The 24,967-nt window shown below is 36.6% G+C and overlaps 2 protein-coding genes across 2 annotated transcripts in view; one reads left to right on the forward strand and one right to left on the reverse strand.

The window, feature by feature from the left end:
• Window positions 1-40: 40 nt before the first annotated feature.
• Window positions 41-6,297, reverse strand: nucb2a (nucleobindin 2a). The gene is made up of 13 exons (XM_024294777.2): window positions 6,164-6,297; window positions 5,691-5,831; window positions 4,264-4,371; window positions 3,982-4,114; window positions 3,747-3,850; window positions 2,777-2,962; window positions 2,558-2,648; window positions 2,404-2,462; window positions 2,233-2,325; window positions 1,830-1,919; window positions 1,563-1,733; window positions 606-666; window positions 41-512 (listed from the first exon to the last, which is right to left on the reverse strand). The coding sequence occupies exons 1-13, from the start codon at window positions 6,185-6,187 to the stop codon at window positions 289-291; spliced, it is 1,485 nt and encodes a 494-aa protein (XP_024150545.1). The 5' UTR covers window positions 6,188-6,297; the 3' UTR covers window positions 41-288.
• Window positions 6,298-11,595: 5,298 nt separating this feature from the next.
• plekha7b (pleckstrin homology domain containing, family A member 7b) overlaps window positions 11,596-24,967 on the forward strand; it is a 71,097-nt gene continuing 57,725 nt past the window's right edge. Inside the window, exons 1-3 of the mRNA XM_024294776.2 lie at window positions 11,596-11,984; window positions 12,113-12,189; window positions 12,298-12,355. Of these exons, the coding sequence (XP_024150544.1) occupies window positions 11,902-11,984; window positions 12,113-12,189; window positions 12,298-12,355 (218 nt within the window). The 5' untranslated portion in view covers window positions 11,596-11,901. The remainder of the gene's footprint in view (window positions 11,985-12,112; window positions 12,190-12,297; window positions 12,356-24,967) is intronic.

A 24,967-nucleotide genomic window follows, 5' to 3' on the forward strand; every position in this document is an offset into this window, starting at 1 on the left:
TAAATGATCAACCATTGCTGACATTTCTTTCAAACGTTCTATTCAGGTTTTAGGATACATGCTTAAAGTCTATCAATCTAAAATTTTAAGGCCCTTTTGTAATCCAAGGATTACTGGTAACGGGGAGGAAAGGTTCCTTATGTGCCTCACTTTTTCACGTTAAGTGTTAAAACTCCCAAACATGAATCATTCTGGGTTCACTGCTTAAGAGGCCTATGCTCAGTGGGAGTGCTCCACTTTTACCAGAGTTAAGGTGCCGTTAAGGTTTTGGTGTTTTTTGCAGTATTTTTAAGGCTGGTTAGGATGTTCTTGTACAACTTCCGGATGGACTGCTGGTACTTCCTGATGCTGGGGAGGGTTTTCACTGTTCTGTTGATGTTCCTCGTGTTGCTGGTGGTGCTCTGCGGGGGAACCTGGAGGGAGCTGGTCTTGATGTCCTGGAAGTTGGGCCTCTCGTTCAACATGCAATTGATTGTCATCGGCTTGCACATGTGAGAGATCATTTCCTTCAACTGTAACCAAGGGTACATTTTGAATCATCAAGACATCCTGTTCTATAAAACAGCAAAAAAAAAGAGGATGCAGAAACTGACGTTAATACTTACTGTGCACCTCCGGCTGACCGTCTACCTTCTGCGACTTGAGGCGTTCCATGTGCTCAACAGCCTGCAATCAATGAGGTTTTCATACATATGTTAAAAACAGAAACTCACTGTAAAATACAAACTATACTAATAGAAGAACAAAATAGTGATTTTAAGAGGATATCTAAAAATGTATTTATTTTTAATTAGCCAAACCTCTTAATTGGTGATTTATTGACCCATATCAAGCCTTTTACATTTGTCCCAGCTAACATTAATGCTTAAGAACATAAAAAACAACAAACTATTTAGTTCTATCGGATTTGGTGTCAACAGTTTAAGACCCACTTCAATAAAAATCCTGTTTTTGGTGTTATGACGTGCACCTCCACTATTTTTTTTCAGGATATATATAAAAAATTACGATTAAAATTACATTTCTGAGTATTGCTCTTTTTTCAAATCATGTTGCATAAATGTACGACTTCGCTTTCCTCATCTGATATCTCCAATATTGCTTGCAACTTCTGCTGCACTACTAATATTAGCTTGGGGTTGTGAGGGTCTGTAAACTAGCAGAAGAGAGTGTAAGCAAAGGGATGATGGGAAATGACCACAGGCTTACTTCACACCAACAGCCCTAAGCACAACTCAGAGTAAAATTTTTCGAAATTTCTGATGAACTCCAGCTGCTTGGCAGAAACTTTGTTCTAGGAAACGACCTTTTTTAAAAATGTTTTGCCTAAAACGGCATAATCAGAATTAAAAGACAACAGGAAACACTTTTAAAATAGATCAAAGGATGATTGAAGTACTGTAAACCTTCAAATTTTTTATTTTTTTTTACTATATCAGCAAAAGGCTAACATCTTTGAAAAGGCTTTTGTTCAGGATATTTTCCTACTTTATTTTATTTATATTCTGTTGACTCCATATGTCCCAACTGATATATTATTCATCCACTGTAGCCTTCCTCACCTGCTGAAGCTCTATTTTCTGTGCATTGAGCTGCTCCTGCTGTCTCTCCAGCTCATGTCTCTGCTTCTGCAGGTCAACAGCTCTCTGACTGAGGTCTTGCTCTTGCTGAGCGAGATGCTCTTCAAATTCCCTCATCTCTGCATCTGTGTAGGCCTGGTTTTGCTCCAGAGTCTTGGGAACAAAGTAATTTGAGCATCAGTGATCGCTATAACCACAAGAGAAAATCTCTAAATTCATAGTTTAAGAGTCATCTATAAATCTTCTCACCTCCCAGCTATCTGGCTCCAGGAATTCCTTTTTCTTTGTAGCAACCAGGAATTCATCTAAAGACACCAACCTGTCTTTGTTAGTGTCAACCTACGTCAAAAGAAAAACACAGTATGGTTGTTACAAAATATCAGAATTAAAAAAGTATCAGCAGAAAATGAGCACTGCTCTTAAATGAAGATTTTGCACTTTAGTTGCATACAAATCATACAGTATTAATGAATGAATGGACCAACATAATACAGTAAACACTGTTTTTTTAATGCTATTTTAAAGATTTAAACCCAAAAGAAAACTTTGGTTTCCCATAAGGATTTACAAGAACAGATCTGACTTAAAAAAATGAGAAAAACAATTCAACTGGACGACAGCTGTCAAAATTTGTCCTGACAACTTGTTGTACCTCATTCATAACATGCTCTCTCATTCGTAGCCGCTCTTCCTCCATTTCCACCATGTCGTCCTCTTCATTGGTGGGATCATAAATCTTTTCCAGCTGAAAATCAAAAGAAAATATCAGCCAGCGCAAAGTCATCTAACTTGCTTGAACAGATTTCAGAGACAGTGACTTTACCTCTTTGGTGAACAATGCTTCCAGCTCCTGTTCATCAAAGAAGCCATCTCCATTTGTATCTGATTTTTAAATGAGAAATTAAGTTATGAAAATTAAATTCCTCACATTATGTTGGACTAAATGAAAACATGAGATCCAAATGAAACATTTTTACCATGAAGGTTGAAGAAGGTCTTTGGATCAAAATCTTCTGGGTCCAAACCATCTGCCTCCTCCCACACCTCCTTAAGTTGGTTCTCGCTCCCCTGCAGCACGAAATAACAAGTTCATTTAAATTCATTATATTATAAACATTTGTCAGTAATGTAAATAAACTAAAAAAGTAATAAATCTTGAATTTATCCAGAAAACATGCTGTCTTAAAATCATTTACCGGGTGGTTCACTTTAGGATGGTCAGCATGCTTCTTCCTCATCTCCTCATAATGCTCCTCCTCTTTCTTCCTCTCTTCCTCATTCAGGGTTTTCAGATGTTCCTGTCTGTCGTGCTCTTTCATCATCTCATATTTCTTGAACTCCTCGTGTCGTTCCTTGTCATAGTTCTCCAGATCCTTTGTGGCCTAGATGCAGGTTCAAACATTCGCAGGAGTGAACAAGTGATTAGAGCAAATAAATAAACCACAAAAAGAGCCAACATGCCTTACAACTGCTGTCTCTTCAGAACAGTATTTACTGACATTTATGAACGATTTGTGTTCAAAGTCTTATTCTGTGATTTAAAAAATATAACAGCCTGTAAATAATCAACCAAGAAAACTGAATCCAACAAAATTAAGACTGGAACAATTTAGATAATATTGGAAATATACAAAAAACAATAATTTTGGATTGATTTATGGATGCCAACGAAATTATTAAAGTGGCCAGACTTAATATTTCATAAGCAAAGTGTTTATCGGTCGAGGAAATTGTTTTTTTTTTTTGCCTTATTGATTAAAAAAATATGAAAAAAATGCTAAGCTAATAGATTTATTAAAAGTGTAGAAACAAAAAAAAAACAGTTACATAAAAAAATATTTGACAAACTAATTCTAAGACTGACTGCAAAAAAAGCTAAAGATAGATTTAGCTAACATAGGAGTGGAGTCAATCACAACGCACAACCTAATTCACATAAGCAGAGTTCTTAGGAAGGAATATTATCTGCAAATTTATGTTTATTCAATTTTGCCCTTAGTAGTTCATTCTGAGCTTCTAAGTTGCCTTTATTATGAATTGGTCAGTGTGTAAGTGGAAATATTTTGCTTAATCTCATACAAAAGAAGCCCGACTCAAATTATACCACAGGAATGGCTAAAATATTTCATATTAAATACATATTATGAAGTATCAATAAGGCTTTACCGATTGAATGAGACGATCAAGATCTTCCACCTCAAATGTATGTGGATTCATGTGGTTTAAATACTCAAACTGCTTCAGAAGAGCCTGGTGGTCCACTGCTATGTCTTTTCAAAGAACACATGTTGACAGAACAGAAAAAGAAACAGAAATCAGAAAGTATTTCCTAATCCATTACTTTAGCTATTGAATTTGTAGCAACAATTTTAAAGGACACAATTAAAGTTGCGTAAATTACCATTCCCGCCCTCTATGTCTTGCTTGGCTTTAATCAGGGTGCGCAGTCGGTTGACCTCTTGCCTTTTCAGCTCATCCAGTTTTGTTCTCACGTGGTGGCTGACAAAGTCAAGTTCTTTAGCGAGTTTTCCCTGCTACAATACACACAAATAAAGTTAGTTTTAAATGACGGCTGAGATTAGCTTGAACAAATAAAGAATACATTAACAGATGAAGGTTTTAAATAGCAAAAACCCATGACACATTCTTTGTTTAATGTTCAAAAATAAAACGCCAATCTTACCTTGATGTCTTCCATGTCTGTATTGTGGAGCTTTTCTCGAAAATGCTGATCTTTTTCAAGAAAGTCAATAACCTCTCTGAGGTAGCGATCATAGTGGAGCCCAGTATCCTATAAAAGTAATTAAAGTATACATTTTTAAAAATCTCACCTTAAAAAACCCCTTCTGACTGCAGCAATAACAGCTGTTACTGTATTCCAGCTATGTTAAAACCATAAACTGCAAAGATCTACAGATGTTCTGTGGGTTAAGATATTTTTTCTTAATGTTTGGATGCATTACTACTGAGGAGGCCACAATCTTCTGTTTAAACCATTGAATGTGGGAAAAGTGCATTGCTGTATGCCTAATGTATACCAGCATGTTTACATGTAAGTTTTGAACAGGAATTGCACTAAATTGGAGAAGAATGTGTTGTTTAATTACATTACTCTAGGCTTAGTATGAGCCAACTTAAATATTTTTTTGTCATTGTTACTTGCTTATATGCACATTTTAAAAAAGGATTTTTCTATTTTTTGTCGTTGTTTTATACTACCCAAATCTTATACTGAATGGAAACAACATACACAAATTTAGGTTTGAACCAAATTGTGGAGAAAGTAAATTGATGCAACCTTCATTTCTACAATATTTCAGAATTTATAGACAAATATTTACCTCTAATGTTATTCAGGGAAAATTACTTATTTTGGAAAATGGAACCAGAAATTTGACATTTGTACATTTTTATTTTAAAAAATAAAAATAATAATAACACCACGTAGAACTGTTGTAGAGACAATTACATGAATTTGTGGGTTAGTTAATAGATTCTTACAAATTGATTTAAAAAAAGTTAGATAAATTACAACGCAATGCGACTTCCTGAAATTAACAAACAACAATTGACTATTTCGACATACTGAAAGTATTGCAACATCTCCTAAGACGTTTAGGCAAACTGAAACTATGCATTTACTAGCACACTAAATGTGAAACAGAAATTATGAGTGCTTTTAACATACACTTTAGCATTACTTCATGTACTTTCAGTATTTTTAAAACTTCTCAAAACAAAAAATGGTGCCAAATCTGCAGCAAAAAGAACTGCTGGTACATTATCTCCAAAACAACACTGAGACTCGAGCAGTTCTTTATCAATGTGAGTGTAGCTCAATGTCAGCTCTTAATCTACTTTCATGTGGTAATGACAAACCTGTGGCTGCCATGTGGTAATAAACCACATGATGTGACAAGAGTAGAAAAACTCCAGTAAAAAAAAAAAAAAAAATTACTGCACTAATTACTACTATCTTAATGAAAAGACATTTTAAAAGGCAGCCTATAATATAACTTATTGGTGGAGACATTCTTTCAATTGCCATATAGTAGCAAAAAATGTGTAGTTTTCTCTTATAGCTGGTGAATTTTCAGGTTATTTTCTTACCACATTCGCTGGCGGTTCTTCTGGTTTTTGCTCTGGCTCTTTGACTTTAGTCTTGTCGATACTGATCGGAACAGCATCTAAAGACGGCTGCAGCATCAGCAGGAGAGCGCAGCAGCTGAGAAGAGCTCGGCTCCAGCACATCTGCACATGAACACAGGTCCAACACAGGTACTTAAAAAGAGCGAAGGTCAGCCTAAATAAAACTAGCGATGTGTTCGATTTCCGTGTAATGAGTCGTCTGAACAGCTCTCCAACCCTATCATGAGGTGCTACCTAATAATAACCAGGGTAGAGCTTTTGAGGTTAGCCTTTAGCTGAACCACTGACAGATATGGCTAATAAGTTACAAGAATTCAAGGAACAAGTACCCTTGTAACGTTAACACACTAGCATACAAACCCGTTTTCTTACTCTAAAGAACACACAAAGTCATTCGCTAAGTTTAAACGCTGTTGTGTTGTTTGTATACTCACTTTTAAGTGATGTCTGAAGCCCATTTGCCTGATTTCCTCCCTTTGCTCTCAGCTGGGGCTGCTAGGTCGTAATCCAGCATGTGCGGCAGCGCGCGAGTTCAGGCGACTTAATTGGCCAGCACAGCGGTAATAGCATGTTAGGTTGCAGTGAACATTACGTGGCGAGCATGGTGGCGAGATGACGTAGGATAGGTGGGCGGGACTTAAAAAACAGGAAAAATTAGGGAACACCTATGCAATAATAACACGAATCTATTTAAGAGCGTATTTGTTAATAAAAGTGTTATTAAAAATGTATTTTGGTAATAGTTTCAGTTGTATTATTGTTTCAAAAGTATTTTTTCAGTTGAAAATGACTTTGTTTAACCCGATTAAAGGATAAAACTCCTTAACACAGTTGATAGATGTTATTTTGTATTTTATATGGTTATTTTTGTAATAAGAATTACGAAAATGCTAATTAAACTTCGCAGGCTATTTTTTTATATTTAAAATGCAGACCCTAATTTGGCATTATTTTCTTCTTAATAGCCAGGTCTGCTAGTTTTTATGATGTTAACTAAATATTTCCGAATCTTAAATTTCTACAAAAAACATTTTTCCATCTATCTTCTGAACCCTGAATCCTTTTCGAGGTCATTGGGTTGCTGGAGCCTGTCCCACCTTGTATTGTATGAATGTGGGGTACACTAACAGGGGGCCAGTGTGTCGCATGGCCTTATGCACATTCTATTACAGAGTAATTAAGGAATAAGAATAATTAATTTCATGTATTATTTTAATTTTAAAGATCATTTTTATTTTTTAATATGTAATAATATATTAATAGACAGGATGCTACACAATGCTCAATCACAATTCTATAATGTTCGGACCATTTCTGACTAATTCATTTGGGCTGTAAAAGGCTTATGACAAAATGACCAGAAGTATCTCAAACCATTTTTTTATGCAGAGGGTGGTGTTGAAGCTAGAAAGATAAAGTATGTATGCAAATACAATTTAGTTTTGGATTAGATATAACTGATCACATATTTAACAACTTTGAAGATTGTATGATCTTTTTCATGTGGAAATTTGAAAAGCACATTCTCTACAGTTCAATTCAATTCAGTTTTATTTACACCTCAATATCATAGTGCAATCGTCTCATTGGGCTATGGAATTGTCTAGTGGTGCAAAATCCACCTATCTAGAGATCTACTTCAGCTTTTATTTGTGTGTTTTGAAGGCACCATTTTTTGATTAATGGTCTTAGAACCGTGTCTCTGCCCCAGTGGAGCTTACTTGAAGGAAGATGAAGTGATCGTACACATCTTAGTGCATTCATCACTGTACAGGTAAATGATGAAAATCAAGAGGTTCTTCTGCTATGTTTAGTTATGTATTTTTAACATAGAAAACAATTCACTAAATTTACTTACATATAATGTGTTATTATATTTTTTGTAACAGAAAAGTTTTATGCAAAATATAATCTTAAATGTATTTTGGATTTTTTTTCCCGAGTGTTCCTCTGATCTTAATCCTGTGTCCTCTCCAGTAGGGGTCAGCATTGTGATCTGTTGGTTAGTAAAAAAATACTTTTCCATTCATCCTGACAGATTAGAATTGTCAATTAAGAAATACTCCATTGTTTACAGCGCAAATTTGCAAAAATATTAAATAAATACATAATTAAAATCATCTATAAAACATTATTCTTGTTTTTACTAATTGATACAGATGTGATTATTTAGTTAAGTAACTAAAAGAACTTTAATAATGTTGAAATTCAACTCAGTTCAAAATTAAACATTAAAAATGTGATTTCCTTTTCTTTAAAAATAGCCATTAACATTATGTTGACTGTGACAACACAACACTAATTTAACTTTTCATTATTTTTATTGTCATTACAATTATAAAACTTGTAATAAAATTTGAACAATTAAAAAGACACAAAAATAAGTATAAATTACAAATTTTATATCCACTAGTCTTGGCTGATAGAGGCAGACAATAAATCCAGCTTCTCCCTGGATAAGTGAGCTGATCACTAAATATAACATTCCTGCCCTGTAGATGTCGTTGCTATAGCTCATTGAGCTTAGAGGCAATTAATCACTGTCCTAGGATCATAACCACATTGGGAGGTAAATGGAAAGCTTCAGCGAATACAGACAATCAGCAGTTCTGTTTCCATTACCATCTATCTACGTGTTGATGAAATGGGCTTCATTTTAAAATATTATTTTCCCTTTGAACTAAAAATTCAGGCTCTTTTAGCCCCACCTCTAGTCACCAATTTTCAGTGAATACCTGATATTGTCGGGATTATGAGATACTTTAAAGGCAAGTATCTCAGAAACAATGGCATTGATTTCCTATACAAGCTTCTGCCAGATAGATCAGGATCCAAATAAGCTGAAGATCAAAACAAAATCAGAACAATTTAATCCTTATTTGATTTTCTACTCCGCACCTTTCGTAAGGTGTGATTCAGCGAGAGGAGGCTCTCAGAGGAGAAGACAATAACACTGAGTCACCTTGCTGCATTGTGAGCCTCTGGCAGCCAGGAGGAAGGATTCAGCATCAACACTGCAGAGCTGCAGTGGCCGGTGCAGCAACTGCAACTGTGTCTATTTGTGTGAGCAGATTAGTATGTATGTATAAATGGATGCTCATATAGTCCAGATGATGATAAATCATACCAAGGACAAACACCATCACTTGACTGCAGCCCTGAAATGATTACTCTGCAGTATGGAGAGTGCGTTTGCCCTTCGTGTAGCAGACATGTTGAGAATATGCCTAGTTGGACATATTTAGAGTAGTGATGTGGATCAATTCAAATTAGCTAAATTTACCATAATTTGCACAGATTTTAATTAAATCACTTTACACTGGGAGAGCCCCACCTGAATGAGCCACTGAAACCCTATTCTGCAGAGTATGCTTCTTATAAATTGATTCCTTTTACTTCACTCTTTAGGGCAGGCATAAATTCTGACACATATTTCACCGATAACCTTTGCAGCTCATTATAATGCATGAAAGAGCTTGCAAAACTTAGCCTAACAGCCTAAACTGTAAGATACCAATTTGACAGAGAATTTTTTATCTAGCATTTTAATCACAAAAATAGGAAAAATCTAGAGTTTGCATTTTGGTAACAGGTTTACTGGTCGTTGTGGGGCAAGTTCCAAACTGTAATACATTACAAGTAACTTAACTTAATGCAATGTAAAAGTAGTTAAATACTTTATTTTGTTATTGTTTGAGAATTGCAATGTTAAGTATTTTCAAGTGGATATTTTTTTAATACCTGAATTAACAATCGTGGCTTTTTGCTTTAAAAAAAGTTAAAATACGAGAGCAAATACAGAACCTGAGTCATTTGTGTGTCAGAGGACTAAAACAAATACTACCTAATGAAAACAGGTTAAAATTACCACACTTGTTTTCCTATAACAACAAGACAGAAAGATATTGGCTCTAAGAAAAACACGAGTCACTTATTAGGAATTCCTAATGAGACACACTTATTAGGAAGACATAACTGAAATTAAAGTCTGGGGCTGCGGAGCCTAACAGGAAATTAGTCTCATTAGGTCAAAATGAATTTTTAAAAGCTTAGAGTGTCTGACTGCCAACAGAAAAAAAGGAAAAATGATTCTTTGAGGGATTTTTGTGTTCATGCCACATGGTCATGCTGATTTGGACAATTACAGGATGTGCATTTAGTCTAAAGAGCCAAACAAGTGATGAGTCGGCTGTTACTAAAATTATTTAATTTTGCTTTATTATACGTTATATTACTTTAGGCTGCAATACTGCTACTGTTAAACATTTGTTATGAGTTACTCCCAATAGTTGTCCTAATTCTCAATTTATACTCTGTATTATAGAATAATCAGATTTCAGATGGATTGACCCAGTTAGAGGGGACAGAGGCAGGTTGCTAGACTTAAAAACACATGTAAAAACAAAAAAAAAAAACAAAAACTGAACAACATCAACACATTTTAAACAAACCCTATGAAAAAATAGTACAGACAACTGAAAACCCATAGACAAGAGACAGAGAGGCAATGAGGTGAAAGTGAAATACGTGTCATATTTCACTCAATTCTGGTATAGGACAGTGAACTTGAAAACTTGAACAAAAAAAAAAAAAAACATGATTACAGATGAAGAAATGAACAAGGAAAAAAAAAACATTCACTAAATAAATAAATATATAGCTCCTCAAATAGATGGCTAATAATTATTTGAATTCACTATTTGTGGTAGAATGTGAAGCTTTGTTGTTACTATATTGTTTGTTTTTTGTAATAGTAGCTTCAACTTAATGTCAACTAATAAAAGTTATAGTTATGGTTCATTTTTCATAAATAACTGAAGTCAAGTGCTGTACAATAAAATCTACAAGAATAATAACAACAATTTAAAAGTTAAAACTATTTAGTAGATAGTAAAATATAACAAAAAATTGTCAAATATAAAATAAATGCAATAGTGAAACAGGAACATTGATAGAAGAAAGAGCTAGTAATAAAACATAAAAAAGAGTTTCATGTTGTATCAAAAGCCTAGTGTTAAAGAAAAAAAAAAAACTTCTTAATTTTAAAATCAATCTTTTCAATAGTAGCTTTGACATAATGTCAGCCAATAATCTTAAAGTCCATCTTAAAAAAGACAGAAGTGCAATAATCATTAGACAGACTATCTGTAAAAAATATAGTTAAGAACTGTCTTTTTTTTCTAATGTTTTAAAAAATAATTGCTGATAAACTGAGTCTGAATTCTTAGGCTACTGGTTTACGTTTTTTAATTTTCACTAACTAAAATTTGTTTTCTATTTTCGTTTCAGTCAAATCTGATTTCCTGTAATGTGTTGTCACACACACATTGTTTTATTCCTATTTGACTTGTTCACTTGTTGCTTAAACATATAAATTGTATTTATTTTATCAGACATCAGATTAGTATTCTGTAGGAATTTAGCTTAATGAAGTGTAACTCTGTTGATTTACTTTCTGATGCTCTGCAAAATTCTTGTCCTTACAATAATGGGACTCTTAACACTGTCTGGCCTAAAGGGAAACAATTTTTTTATTTTTATTTTTTTTTTATTTCTATTTCTCTGTTCATGTTTTCATAATGTGTGTGGTTGGAGGAGTTGAGGGCATTAAAAGTGCTTTTTATTTTGGTTTCTATGTTTAAAGTACTTTCTTTGTGAATAAAGTTTGATTCAATAGATAAATACATTCAAACAAAGATGGACATTTAATCAAGCGAGCAAGTCGAAGCAACCTTGTTGTTATCAACTTGTTTTGTCAGGTTTTCTTCACTGTTCCTTATCTAAACTATGCACTCATGGCCATTTGAAGGATTGGAAATCTGTTTTACAGCCAAATCTCGTCTCCTCAGACATGGTTGTATTGATAAAACCTGTCTATTTGTGTGAATGGTTTACAAAAAATTCTAAATATTTATCAAATAACATCCTCTCTTGGAGGTCTGATAGTCAAATCATTGTGAATCCGGTGGTTGTGGATGAAAGAAACATTTATCCTTATTTTTTTCCGACTGCTAAGCTTTGATATTCTTCCCCTTTAAACCCCACGTTGCCCGTGCGGTGGCATTATCTGGGCTCTAGGAAAAGTCTGCGGAGAGTGGAGCCTGGAGGAGGTGCAGGCAGGAGGAGGAGGAGGAGGGGGTGGTGGATTTCGAGGAGTCAGAGACGAGGGATCATGGCGGCACCTCTCGGACGGGACACCCTACCTGACCACTGGTCGTACGGAGTTTGCAGAGATGGACGGGTTTTCTTTACAAAGTGAGCGGCGTTCGGGCTTCTTTGGCGCCACTTTTTTAAGGCATTGTTGTCGCGCGGCGGGTGTCTGGCTTTTTTGTGGTTTTGTTGTTGTTTTATTAGCGTTCAGTAACAGGTGTCTTTTCTTGCAGCGATAAAACTCGTAGCACTACTTGGCTACATCCACGCACTGGCGAGCCGGTGAACTCCGGACACATGATACGTTCAGGTACCCGACAAAACTACCTGGTTTTCGGGGTGTCCGGGATAAGGGGGGACGCTGCTGCTGTTGCTGCAGTGTGGGGTTAGTGTTAGTAATGGCTCGCTCTTCTTACAGATTTGCCCAGAGGATGGGAAGAGGGTTTCACGGAGGAAGGAGCCAGTTACTTCATCAAGTGAGTACCGAAACCCCTATTATAGTAAACAGCTCGGTGTTTGACCATTTAAATTATGTTCTGAAAAGAGAGTTTAGAGCTGTGGGACAGAGACATGCGACGTTCAGGGACCCCACAGGAAAAAAAAGTGAAACCAATTGTCCGCCTTTGCAGTGTGAATGGAGAGTGCCTTGCAGGACAGGAGGGAAGCTATTAAAATTCTCCTCACATCCACCATGCAGGACCTCTACTCTCTCTGTCAGATAGGTGTGCATGTGTGGCAGTAGGCTGTAAAAGGTTGCAGCCAGGAGAGGGGTGTGACCATGTGATGACAGAGATGAATGGCGTGATTGCATTATCGAAGCAGAGAGGACATCATTTTCAAAGTCACGGCTGTGGAGTTTTTATTTGGAAGAAATGTGTGCATCCCTCCCACTTTTAGAATGAGACGATTCTTCAGAGAAATCAACGAAAGTGGGCGAACACACCAGATAGGTTTATGCAATTCCACATTTACTGACATGTCAATCACGACGGCCATCCAAATATGACCTCAAATAATGGACAACGGTGACATCCCGAGTAGCGATGCAGTAGATCTGGATCATTATTAGCTGCAATGTCACCCACATAGCTTGTTTAAGGTCCATGTCCAGTCATGCCCCTTTTAGTTTGCCCCATTTGCTCCAGACAGAGGGCTTGTATTGGGGAGTTTTATGCCTACATAGCTGCAGGCTTTCTGCAGCTGATCGCTACAAATAGGGAGGCTTTTTCTTTGTGGCACTCCGCAGTTTGTCGCTGTGAAATAACGACATGTATTTATCGAGGCAGTGCTAGTTTCATAAAATAAAAAAATACAAAAATGTTAAAACTACAACATGTCTGTGTCAAATGATGAATGTTTGTTTGCTGAGCTGCAGGATAAAGAGAATCTTTGTTTTTTATCAGGAAAAAAAGCAAAGAACAATGGAAGTGTGAGGTTTAGTGATATATGGCATCCTAAATGTCAAGCCTTTGAGATATATCGCCTACTCGATGCCCATTTGGCTTTTTACAATGATTCCTTTTTTTCTTTGTTTTTGTGACAAACAACTGTTCTCTTGTGTTGTGACGCTTTCTCCAAACACTGCTTGACATCTTGTCGCAATTCTAAAAGACAGTAGAATTGCTTCTGATGTGGTGGATAGATCTGCTTTTGCTTTGATCGGAGTGTGCTAACTTACACACATGCTTTCCTCTGGAGCAGCAGCTTGTCCTCTTCGGTCTAACCTGCCTGACACAGGGTAACCACGAACAGTCAGGTGCAGATAACTGATGGTGGCTGGCTCGTGCCACTTTCTTATTGTTGAGAGCTTCATCACTGTGAGTCTGTTTGATTTGTTGCAGACCAGACAGTCCCAGGTGCCTCTTTACGTTGACGAGCTATAGAAATGAGAAAATCAGTTAACACAAAGATAAGGGATACAATTGCTTTAAACTTAATGATTAATTATGAATGTTTAAGCATATTGGAAAGTGGAAACTTAACATATTTTCTGACTGTTTTGTGACCTTTTCCATAAATCCCCCAAACGACTCTGATTATTGTGTGGTAAAATACTCATAAGTAGTTGTTGCTGTTGTATTTTTGTCCTACTTACTTGCCTTTTTACTCTGTGTGCTGAAAATAGTGCTGAGTACATAACCCTGGTGAATTCAATATGTGGTCCTTAAAAAGCATTAGTTGGTTTGACACATTAGAGGTTAAAAAAAGCCATTTCTGCTGGAACATTTGAACAACTGTGGTACAAGATGGTAACATGTATATATTGACACCAAATTTATCTTTAGCTTCAGTGTTTACTTTCTTTCAACTACTGTAACTCTTTTACCGTTAATGCATTTATCGTAACTCCAGTGGATTCTGAAGCAGAGAAAAGCAGCCTTATGCTGATGTGCAACACTTCACATTATTTATATGTTGCATTGGTGCAAAGCTAATATGCTTTTCTCCCCGTCAGAATCTGCATTCTGTTTATCACGTAAATGGCGCATAGTTACTGTAGGTCGACGAGCATGTGTTATTTATTTGTCGCCAGTGACATCTCTGGTGTTAAAGGCTTGACTAATATTTGGCAAAGCAAGGAAAACGTTTGACAAAATGACTACACTCCAAACATTTGCTCATGAAACTCAACTTTTTAAAAATTATTTCAAGAATTGGAAGTAGACTAAACAAAAGTTACAGTTTTAGAGACACTTCTGGTAACACACTACAATAGTTCTAGAAACACATTTGGATTGAGAATGGATTGTGGGAACTTTTCACAGTTTCATTTTGACTTGATTAAGGGTGTATTCAGACTGGACATGTTTGGTCCGCTTAAAGTGAACCAGAGTTTTTTTCTCCCAATAATCCAGAGCAAAGTTTCAGTCTGAATGTGTGCAAGCAAACTCTGGTCCAGAACCAGGGACCGCCCTCTGATCCATCTTTCGAGGTGGTCTCGGTTCATTTTCAATAAGACTGAACTTCGGTTCGCTTTGAGATTCCTCAGTCTGAATACGATTCGCTCCAAGAGTGAATCAACTGAACCAAAACGGCCACCGTAGTTGGACAAACGTGGAGCAGCAATGCAACAGCAGCTCATTAAAATGTGGTTGAATGAATGCAGGCTGATACAAACAACTTTTAAACAACTTTTTCCAGACTGTTTATATGTCATATGTCCTCAGTAACCACCTTGCAGCATGCCTCCACCGTACAAAAATAAAAAGTGTTGAACCTGGACTTATATGCAAAATTGACCAAAACAATAAAAAGTTTAAAAGTGAGCTATCTCAACAGTACTTGCAAAGTGCAGCACCTTCATCTTTCATTTTTTCCTTTGCCACACCCCCGTTACTGTTGGCCAATGACTGAGAAGATCTTTAGTAACATGGGTTAGTTTACAGGCTGTGGTCTGGAACAGAAATCGCCGGTATAGACCCGAGTCTGAATAGAGACTAAATGCAAGGTTTAGGACTCAACCCTGTCAAAATTAGCTGACTCAGTCCAGAACAAATCATTTTTTCGGTCTGAATACACCTTAACTTTCATACCATCTAATAAGGACCGAAAATTTACTGTAAAAAAAACAAAAAAAAACCCCAGCTCACATTACCAAGGAAGTGAGAAAAGCATGAAGAAGAAAACTCTACTGTCCTATTAGTCCTCTGGCTTTCATGCAATAAGTCCTTCCACCTTCTCACCACACCATGCTTAGTGATAAAACCTTTTTCCAATCTTTTCATGATTTATTTGCTGTCTTATTATTTTCTGCACCCAAGAGCTCACCTGCAAGCAAATCAAGATCCTTGTGTTCAGGCAGACTAAAGTCTCCTTGTTTGGTTCCAGTAGCTTTCTTATCAGCCAAATACAACTATCCCAGGAAACGGAAAAAAAGTGCGAAACCAAACAAAATAGTGTGCATTTCCTCTTTAGATGTAACACTTGGAAACATTTAGTTTTGAAATCTGTAATCCATCTAGAAATGCAGAAAAAGGAAGAGTTTGAAGAACAGCTTTACCAGTGTTTATAGTTTAAATCTTTGAAGTTTTCTGTAAAAGTTTTTCTGAGACAAACTGATAGTCAAAACAAAGCTACCAGTTTGTATAAAACAAACACTGGGCCAGCGTCTCTTAGCTGTCCTGGTGGTACACAGCAACAAACTGAAGCCCACGTGGTGCTACCTTGACAACAGTTGGTAGATCTATTGGTGTGTTGATGGTGGAATTTAGCTGAGCTGAAGCACAAAGGAAGTATTGTTAAGTCACCGTGGCAGAAAAAAAAAACAAAAAAAAAACTAGGTTTTACTGACACCCTGTTGTAGGTCAGCCTGCTGCTTGCAGACCACAACTTTTCAGGTTAATGCTTGCCAAGAATCTTTCTATTAAATATAGGTGCATTTTCCAAAAACCAAATTATTTTCAAAATTTCAAGTGCTGTGAAATCCAATTTAGTTTTAGTAAATTAAGAGACACGGAGTAACAACTAGGAGGCTTAGCTGTGGGAAATAGAGGATGTGTTGCCATTCTTGTTGGCAGCAGATTGAAATAGAGTGTCTGTCTTAGTTCTGGCAGTTCTCCAAAGAGGTGACCCAGTTGGAGAATCATCTTCTGACAACCTTATATTTCAATCCTTCTGGATAGTAGTACAGGTGAAAGATGACTGTGCTTGATGGTTAGTTAGTCTATTAAGTTTATCAGCTTAGACGTGTTTAAATAAATTCAGTTAACCAAAAAAAATAAAAAATAAAAATGTCACGTGTTTTTGTGAAGTTTATTTAGTCCTACTCTTAAACTAAAGTTGACCGAGATTGCATTTTTCAAGTTTTAATTGATCGTTTAAAGTTTAGACCCAATAAGGTACTCTTTTTTTTTTTTAGAACAAGTAAAAAATTTTGCTTTAAGTAACGATTTGGCTACCTGTAGAATTCAGTTGCGTATACCAGCACATTATTTCAAAATCAAAAAAATGACTCCTGATATACAATGGTGTCTTGTTGAGTACATAATTTGCATAGTTGAGGGTGCTTACAATGCCATGAGTGGTCCAGAAAGAAGTATTTGATACCCACACTAAAACTCGCACAACAAAAAGGAGCTTACTCAGCTTTTATTTGTATTTTATGTACCCATTAGAGGCAAGTGCTCTGTCATTATTTTACTGTTTTTCAAGTATATGTAATGACTTTTTTACCTCCCTTTTGTCCCATTGCTTATTATGTATTCAGGTTGTTCTTGCAGTTTTCAAATAGCTGACTGTTTTGACCTGGACAGCTTGACTTAATTAGCCATGAGATGTTTGGGGAGTTTTCAAGTAGCCTTTTAATGTAGAATAAAAAAAGAGAGTATAAGAAGTATCCCTCCAGGCTAGTTACCCTAAAGGCTGTCTTAATGAAGCTTTTGCTTTCTGCAAGCACATCAGTTTCAAACTTCACTGCAGAGGTCAGAAAATGTTTGTCAGATGTCATGGCAGAAACCAGCTTCAAGGATTAAAATGGAACTTATGTTTTTAAGGAAAATATATTAGATTTAATCAATATTTAAATGGCAGTTTTAATGATTGGTTAATGATTCATTCTGAAAAATACACAAGAAGCAAATCAAACAAGAATAACATGTTTACATATAAAACTGGATTTTGAAAAATATATATTTTTTAACTTTTAAAGGGACTTTAATCTTTCTGCAGGGTCATTCAAAGCCTGTTTCTTGAAATAAAAAACACAGCAGGTTTGAAAGTTTTGCTTGACAGATATTGCTTTAAAGTGTTTTCCCAAATGGTTCCTCTTTCCTTTTGTGATGAGGCAGGAAACCAGGCTCAGAGTGATTTATTTTTTATTTATTTATTTCAAGAAGGAACGGAACAGCAGAAACTCTCCAGTGGCAAAAACCTTTCACCCCCTCAGAAATGAACGCAGCTCAGATTAATGATGATGATCTGCAGGGCTCCAAATGTCACACTGGTGCAGCAGAACAGCCATGAGTAAACTCTGCAGTGCCCGAGTATCTTGGGGTGGATGTCCAGGTTTTTATCTCTGCTTCAGTGTTGAAATATTTCAATTTTGTATATTTGGTTCAATAAAAAATACATTTTAAATCCATAAACCTTAATAAATTAATATTAATAATTTAGAATTAAATCTGATGTGGCCAGTAAGTGACATCCTGGAGGATTGTAAACCTTATGTAATGTGTAATAAACATTCCTGGAAAAAAAAAATCATGTGAATGATAATAACAATGAAATTAAGCTCTACTCCCACATGTAACAAACACAAAACATTTGTTGAATGCCTTTTTTTTCTTCTGCAAAGGATAAGGATAAGTCAAAATCCAGTGTAAAAATTCACAAAGATGATCTGTTCCGAATTCTTAGTAGAAAGTACTTCTGGGGAAAATTCATCCTTTCATTTATCTTTTTCTGGTCATTCGGGAACGGATCACGGGATCAGCAGTCTATGCAAAGATGCCCAGATTTCCTTCTCCCCAGCCTCTTCCTCCAGCTCCTCTGGGGGGGGGGTGCCAGCTGAGAGATGTGGGTCAAATTCTCCCCCTACCCCTCTGGCTTCTCCCTACCCCTATATTTAGCCCTCCAAACGGAGAGATATTTAAAAATAGTGTCTTATAGTGTCTTCGAACTCCAACGGCACCAACACTTGCTGACGTCTTCGATATTTGCCGGTCATCAATGTAAGCGCATAGTTGGCAGCGCTCAGAATATACATAACATCGGTTTTATAACTTTAAAAAGTCATGCAAAGACAACAAGTCATTACTTACATTTAAATGTAAACTTCTTTGCTTCAGAGCACACCCATGTGAAGAAAAGCACCTCTCCTCCATGGCACAGCACGATGTGGCTCACCCTACTGGCGGTACAGAACTCGAAATCCCTGCACTCTACCCTTAAAAAAACTATTTTGGACTAGGGCTGCCACAAACTATTATTTTAATAGTCGACTAATTGCCAATTACTTTTTTCCGATTAGTCGACTAATCGGGTCATGCGTAAACTGGATGTAAAACACACATCTTAACAATCATTAGCTTTAAACTAACTAAAAATAAAGACAATTCAGATGATTGTTTACGAACATTTTAATGAATCATACAGCCTCTTTCCTTCATTAGTTTCTAAAATTAAACTAAAACAAGACTTAAATCAAACAAGGTTGGCATCTGAAACAAAGGAGCTGTTTTTCACTAAAAATAAAGTTTTGGTCTCACTGACTTAAATGTAACAAAAGTGCATTTTGTGATGCTGAGCGCACACGATTGGATTCAACTTCAGTACACTCTGACTCTATATTATTCAAATCTGTATGATGCTCTTGCTTGTAGCTAGGAAAGTTAGCATTTCTACATGTCTACATCAAAGACTTGATCTCTTTTGACTGCAGATGTTCCCTTCAGCAGAGACATTTCGCTCATATGGGGTAGAAGTTGCAGGAATGTACAGAAAACATTTAGCTAGCCTAGACAGAGTTGGGAAACGCCCCTCATTTTTACTCCACCATTATAAAGGATCATCTTTTTTAGCTTTAACTTAGCTTACCTAGACGATGATCCCTCTTCAGCGTTATGATACTCAGTCACAACCTTCTTCCTCTTCAGGTCTTCATGCATGCTGCTGTGGAACACAAGTTCTACCATGTAGACATTGCGCTGGACACTTTTTCTTTTATTTTTTTATGTTTCCCTCTTTTAAGCTCTGTTGGCATATTGTTATGGTATCTGAGTCTTCCTAAAACTCCCAGTAACATCACTACTGACCCGGATTAGCACTACTGTGCATGTCTGTCAAAGATAATGGCAGAATTGGCACCAGAAAGCGCACACCCTAATTTTGAAATAAAAATAAAGAAATAAAGAAAAAATAAAGAACAACTAATCAACCATCAAATTAGTCATTGACTATTTCAATAGTCGATTAGTCGTAGACTAATTGACTAATCATGGCAGCCCTATTTTGGACACCCCCTTCTCTTTAAATGCCTCTTCAATTGGAGGGATAGGGAGAAGTCAAAGGGGTAGAGGAAGAATTAGATTCGTCTATAGTCTCTCCAGCTTGTCCTGAGTCTTCCCTGGGGCCTCCGCCCATTGGGACAAGCCAGGAACATCTCCCCAGGGAAGCATGCAGACCAGCCATCTCAGCTGGCTGCTCTCAGTGTGGAGGAGCTGTGGTGGAGTTACTCCAAGCTTTCTCTGGGTAACCGGACTTCTCACCCCATTTCTAAGGGAGAGCCTATGGGGGGAACCCCTTTTTGGGCGTTGTATTTGAGACCTTGTTCTTTCGGTCATGACCCAGAGCTCATGATCATTGGTGAGTTTTGAATGAAGATTGACCAGTAAATTGAGAACTTTGCTTTCTGGCTCAGCTCTCTCTTCACCACAATGGACAGTTACAGGAACCGCATAACGGCGGATGCTGCAACAATCTGCCTGTCGATCTCACGCTCCAATCTTCCCTTGCTGGTGAACAAGACCCCAATATACTTAAGTTCGTCCACCTGGGACAAGAGCATTCCACCTGCCCACAGAGGGCAAACTACCTTTCTCTAGTCAAGACCTAGTGCTGACTCTCTTCCCAGCCACTTTACACTCGGCCACAAACCGTTCCAATGCGTGTTGGAGGTCCTGGCTCAATGAAGCCAACAAGACAACGTCATCTGCAAACAGCAGTGAGGAAATCCTGTGGTCCTCAACCAGGCCCCCTCCGACCCCTGCCAAGTGTATTGGTGGAAGCCCTTGTGCTTGAACGTGGAAAGAAAGTTTGACTCTAAAAATTGCTTATTTATTTTTCTCTACACCTCTTGTCTAAGAATTGCTTGTTGAGGAAAATTGTTTATGGTTTAGTCACAATTGGTTACTTTTTGGTGAGGGAAAGGTCATGATAAGTGTTTCCTCACAGGGCTGTTGTTACATTTGTACAGTCCTTATTTGCTGTTCCCTTGGAGACCCATTTACAGCCTTGTTCAATTCATAGATTGGTTTTGCATGTTCCTGGCCAATGTGTGACAGTTGGAGCAGTGCAGAGCGAAGGCGTCTTAAGAGGTGTCATGTCTGTTGTTTCAGGTTTGAAGTGTTCTTGTCATTTCATGGCTCTAGTTATTGTTTAAAGCTGAGCTTGTCAAGAGTTTTTACCAATTCTGTATTTGATACTGGATATAAATTTTATTTTAGACATTTTCAATATAATGCATCTGTAAACCTTTAAGTGCATGTGCTAGTGTTTACATGAATATTTAGAAAATAAAAGCTCATCATTTATGTATGTAGGTATCATGGCATAGTTTAGTGGAGGACCCACTACATAGTGGATTGAAAAGGAAAGATTTTTATAAAAAAATGTAAATAAAAAAAGAAAAAAAGAATGAAATAATATACTAATACGTAACATAGATAAGAAAACTAAAAACAAACACATTATAAATCATGACTGCACTGAAACAGAGCAGTAAACCAAAACAAACGCGATATACAGAAGACCTTACAATAAGCAGTTTGGGAGTAACTCATTATAAAAGTAATGTGTTAACAATCATTTACTGCATTTTACATTAACAAAGAAGTGTAAGTTATGAGAATGTATTCATTATATAGTGTATTACAACAGACTAACAGTTCAAATCATAAGCTCTTGCGGTGTTAACAAAAAAGGGAAAGTTTTTCATATCAACTTAAAACAATGAGCCAGATTTCTAGTAAGTCTTCATGGAGTGATCATCATCTTCATTTTTGTGTTCCTTTTTAGTGTGTTTAATACAGAACCAGTGGCTTTCCTGTTGTAGGTTAGTTTTTTTCATGTATTTAAAATATAATAATAATTCATTTTATTTAAAAGCTCCTTTCAAAAATATTGAGGACACGGTACTTAATACCTAAAGCTAATAAAATCACAACAAATATATATTAAAAGGGCAATAAACAGCTGCTGACAGAAGAATGAATAGTGAAATCAAAGAAAAACAAAACAGATTTAAACAGATGAGTTTGGATTTGAAGGTTTAGAGAAAGTTAGTTTAGCAGTCAGAGATCAGGAGGGAGATAATTCCAGAGTTTTGGACTTTCTGTTTCTCCTTTTTTAACTAGATGGTCTTTATTTTATTTGATTGGTCAGAATTGATAAAATTCAAGAGTTTCTTCCATTTTTTGTGCAATGGTTTTACTTTACAAAAAATAAAATTAGCAGTAATTTTTACTTTATATCACCATCCAAAAATTACGAATGACTCTTCAGATTTCACATCTGTAAGGTGACATTTATTTGTTGAATGGCCAGCAGAAGTCAGTATGTGAGCTTCAGACAGGAACTATTTCTCTTAGCTTGAAATATTTTACCAGTCAAATTTCTCCTTCTACTTTGTGCATTGTTTTATTTTTGTTACCACTGAGCATATCTCACAGTTTGCGGCTTTTTTCTTTGCTGGAGCAGCAGAATCCTCAAAGTTAAACAATGTTATTTAGTTGATTCGTTTTTATTCTGATACATCAGCTTTATTTTGCTATTTCTTCCATCCATTGTCATGATAATGCTTAAAAATGTTACATTGAAAAGATCTAAGAGAAACACATAAGAGGTTAATACTGAGGTGGTTTTGACTGCAGATCGAATTATAATGTCCTTGTGTACTGATTGACTTGAGAATGATGACTTCCAAGAGGAGAAAGTGTAATCCACATCGGAAGTAAACAATTCATTAGACACGCTCTTCACTGTCAGCTGTGACAGGCTAAACAGATGAGTTAGAGGACGGTTCCTTATATCAAGTCCAAATAATTCTAAATCCCAAACAAGGTCATAAAACACAAAGAGCCTGGTCAGATCACTAAGAGAGTGAAGGCAAAAACATATTCTTTGTTCAGAAGAGGGTCATACACTTAAATCTAAACAGAATGCAAGCAGAAACTTGATGAGGCAGACAAACAAAACATGGTAGAACAAACTGGAACCAGGCTGAGGAGTAACAGAGGGAAGAATGCAGAAGTTTTGAAGCAGATGAGACCTGTTTGTATGGAAAAAAAGAAGAATAAAAATACCCAATTTCAATGAAAATTGTGGTTTTGGTGTTTTTAACATGTTCTTGTGGCATTTTTTCTGATAATGGAAGTTATAGACAGAAAATTAAGCTTAAAAAGTCATTTCTGAGTTTTTTCAAATCATTGTGAATCAGGAGCAGATGAAAAAATGCAGTTTGAAATAAGTTTTTAATTGTTGCAGAAAATACACCAGGCAAGCCACAAAGCTCCCTGCTCAGCTTCATTCCGATGCATGCATTTGTAGACAACTAGATCCACATAAGACAAAACTCTACGGCTGGATAGCTCTGATATTGTGCATCATTTTTGTTGCACTGGTAATGTAAGGTTAGGGACTGAGGGGCTGTGTGCTAGCAGGAGAGAGTGTAACAAATGGGTGACGGGATGTGGGGGCGGGCCTGCTTTGTGCCAGCAGTCCCACCAACAACTCAGAGGGGAATTTGTAATGAACTCCACAGGAGAGAGTGTAACAAATGGGTGACGGGATGTGGGGGCGGGCTTGCTTTGTGCCAGCAGTCCCACCAACAACTCAGAGGGGAATTTGTAATGAACTCCACAGAAACAAAATCCCCTAAAAAGATACAGGTTTTTTTTATTTTGGATAAAATCACAATAAAAAAGACCAGTGGAAACACTTTTAAAATATTTCAAAAGATTATCGGAGTAGGTCTTTAATCAACCTGACAACAAGACAATTCACAAAGACGTACAAACTATCAAACTTTAGACAACTCTTTTCATACACAGAATTTTGTTCAGAGGTGTGTATTATTAATACTGTGAATGTTTTAGTATAGTTCTACATGTACATTTAATGTTTAAAAGGGTTTTTTAAATGTGTTTATCCTGTATAAGTCTGAATCTTTTTTTCAGCATTAACTTTTGTACATTTATTGTTCCCTCATGCATGTAAAGCAGTTTGAACTCTCACTTGAGCCCAAAGCAATTCATGAAAAGAAAGAACTGCATCGTCAATATTGTGTCCGGCATGACTTATTATGACACTTGCAGTAATTAAACAGTTTGACCATAACAGTTTTACTGTACTGTCTCTGGGCCTTCAAAGAGGTTTGTTTGTTGAATCGCTGGACTGAACAAACACAGGGAGAAAACAAAGGGCAGCTTTAGTGTCTGGTACAGTGGACGTTTGTGCTGCAGAACAGAAGGAAAGCTTTTTATTAGTAAATATCGAACTCAGGAACCTGCTGTGACTGATTATATAGAGTTGCAGGCCCGAGCTGCACTTTGCACAGTGATACACATTGTCAAGAATAAGGCATTCACTGGCCGAGGGCTTCAGCAGGTTAGGAAGTCAGAGGTGGAGCTGCAGGAGTGTGAGCAGGAGCGTGGCACAGGGGAAGCAATGGGGTCCTGCTGCTCCTGTTCTCTGCCTTTTGGCCCGAGGATGGACTCGGATGTTCGTAGCACTGAGGTGGTTGTAGAGCTCAAAGGAGAGCAGAGCGAAGAAAGCCAGACTGAGACAAGGTAACTAATAGATTATTATTATCACATTGGTTTGGATGGTGTTAGTAATGGTTAGAGAACAATACTCAGTTACCATGCAGGCATAGCTTTAAATATAAATCCTAATCGATGACCAGCAGCTTTTATGGGGGTTTTAGCTCAGTTTGAATCTTTGTCAAAGTCCTTTCAGGTGCCCTTCAGTTGGAAGAAAAGCGTCTAGGCTTTCTCTGACTGAATTTAAATGACAGTTCTTTCTGCTGCATTCTGTCAGTGTGGGTGAGCGTGTCGACACTGCAGAACGAAGTACTCTCATCCCACAAAACAACCGTAACTAAACAGGATTAGTTTGCTGCTATGAAGGTAAAAATGAACCAAATGAAGATATCTGACAGTCTTTTATTTTTTCTAAAAAAACTATTTTTCTTCAGCAAAGCATAATGTTTGATTCAAAATTCAATTTAACAAACTTTGTGTTGGGTTGGTTTATACTTAACATTTGTCTTTCAATTAAAACCTTTATTGCCAATCTTTCATAGTGTTAAGCATGTTTATATTGGGGACTTTTTTTACTTTTATCAAAAGGTGAAGGCAGAATGTATTATTTAA

The sequence above is a fragment of the Oryzias melastigma genome, linkage group LG3, assembly GCF_002922805.2.
Source record: "Oryzias melastigma strain HK-1 linkage group LG3, ASM292280v2, whole genome shotgun sequence".
In the NCBI taxonomy this organism is placed as follows: Eukaryota; Metazoa; Chordata; class Actinopteri; order Beloniformes; family Adrianichthyidae; genus Oryzias; species Oryzias melastigma.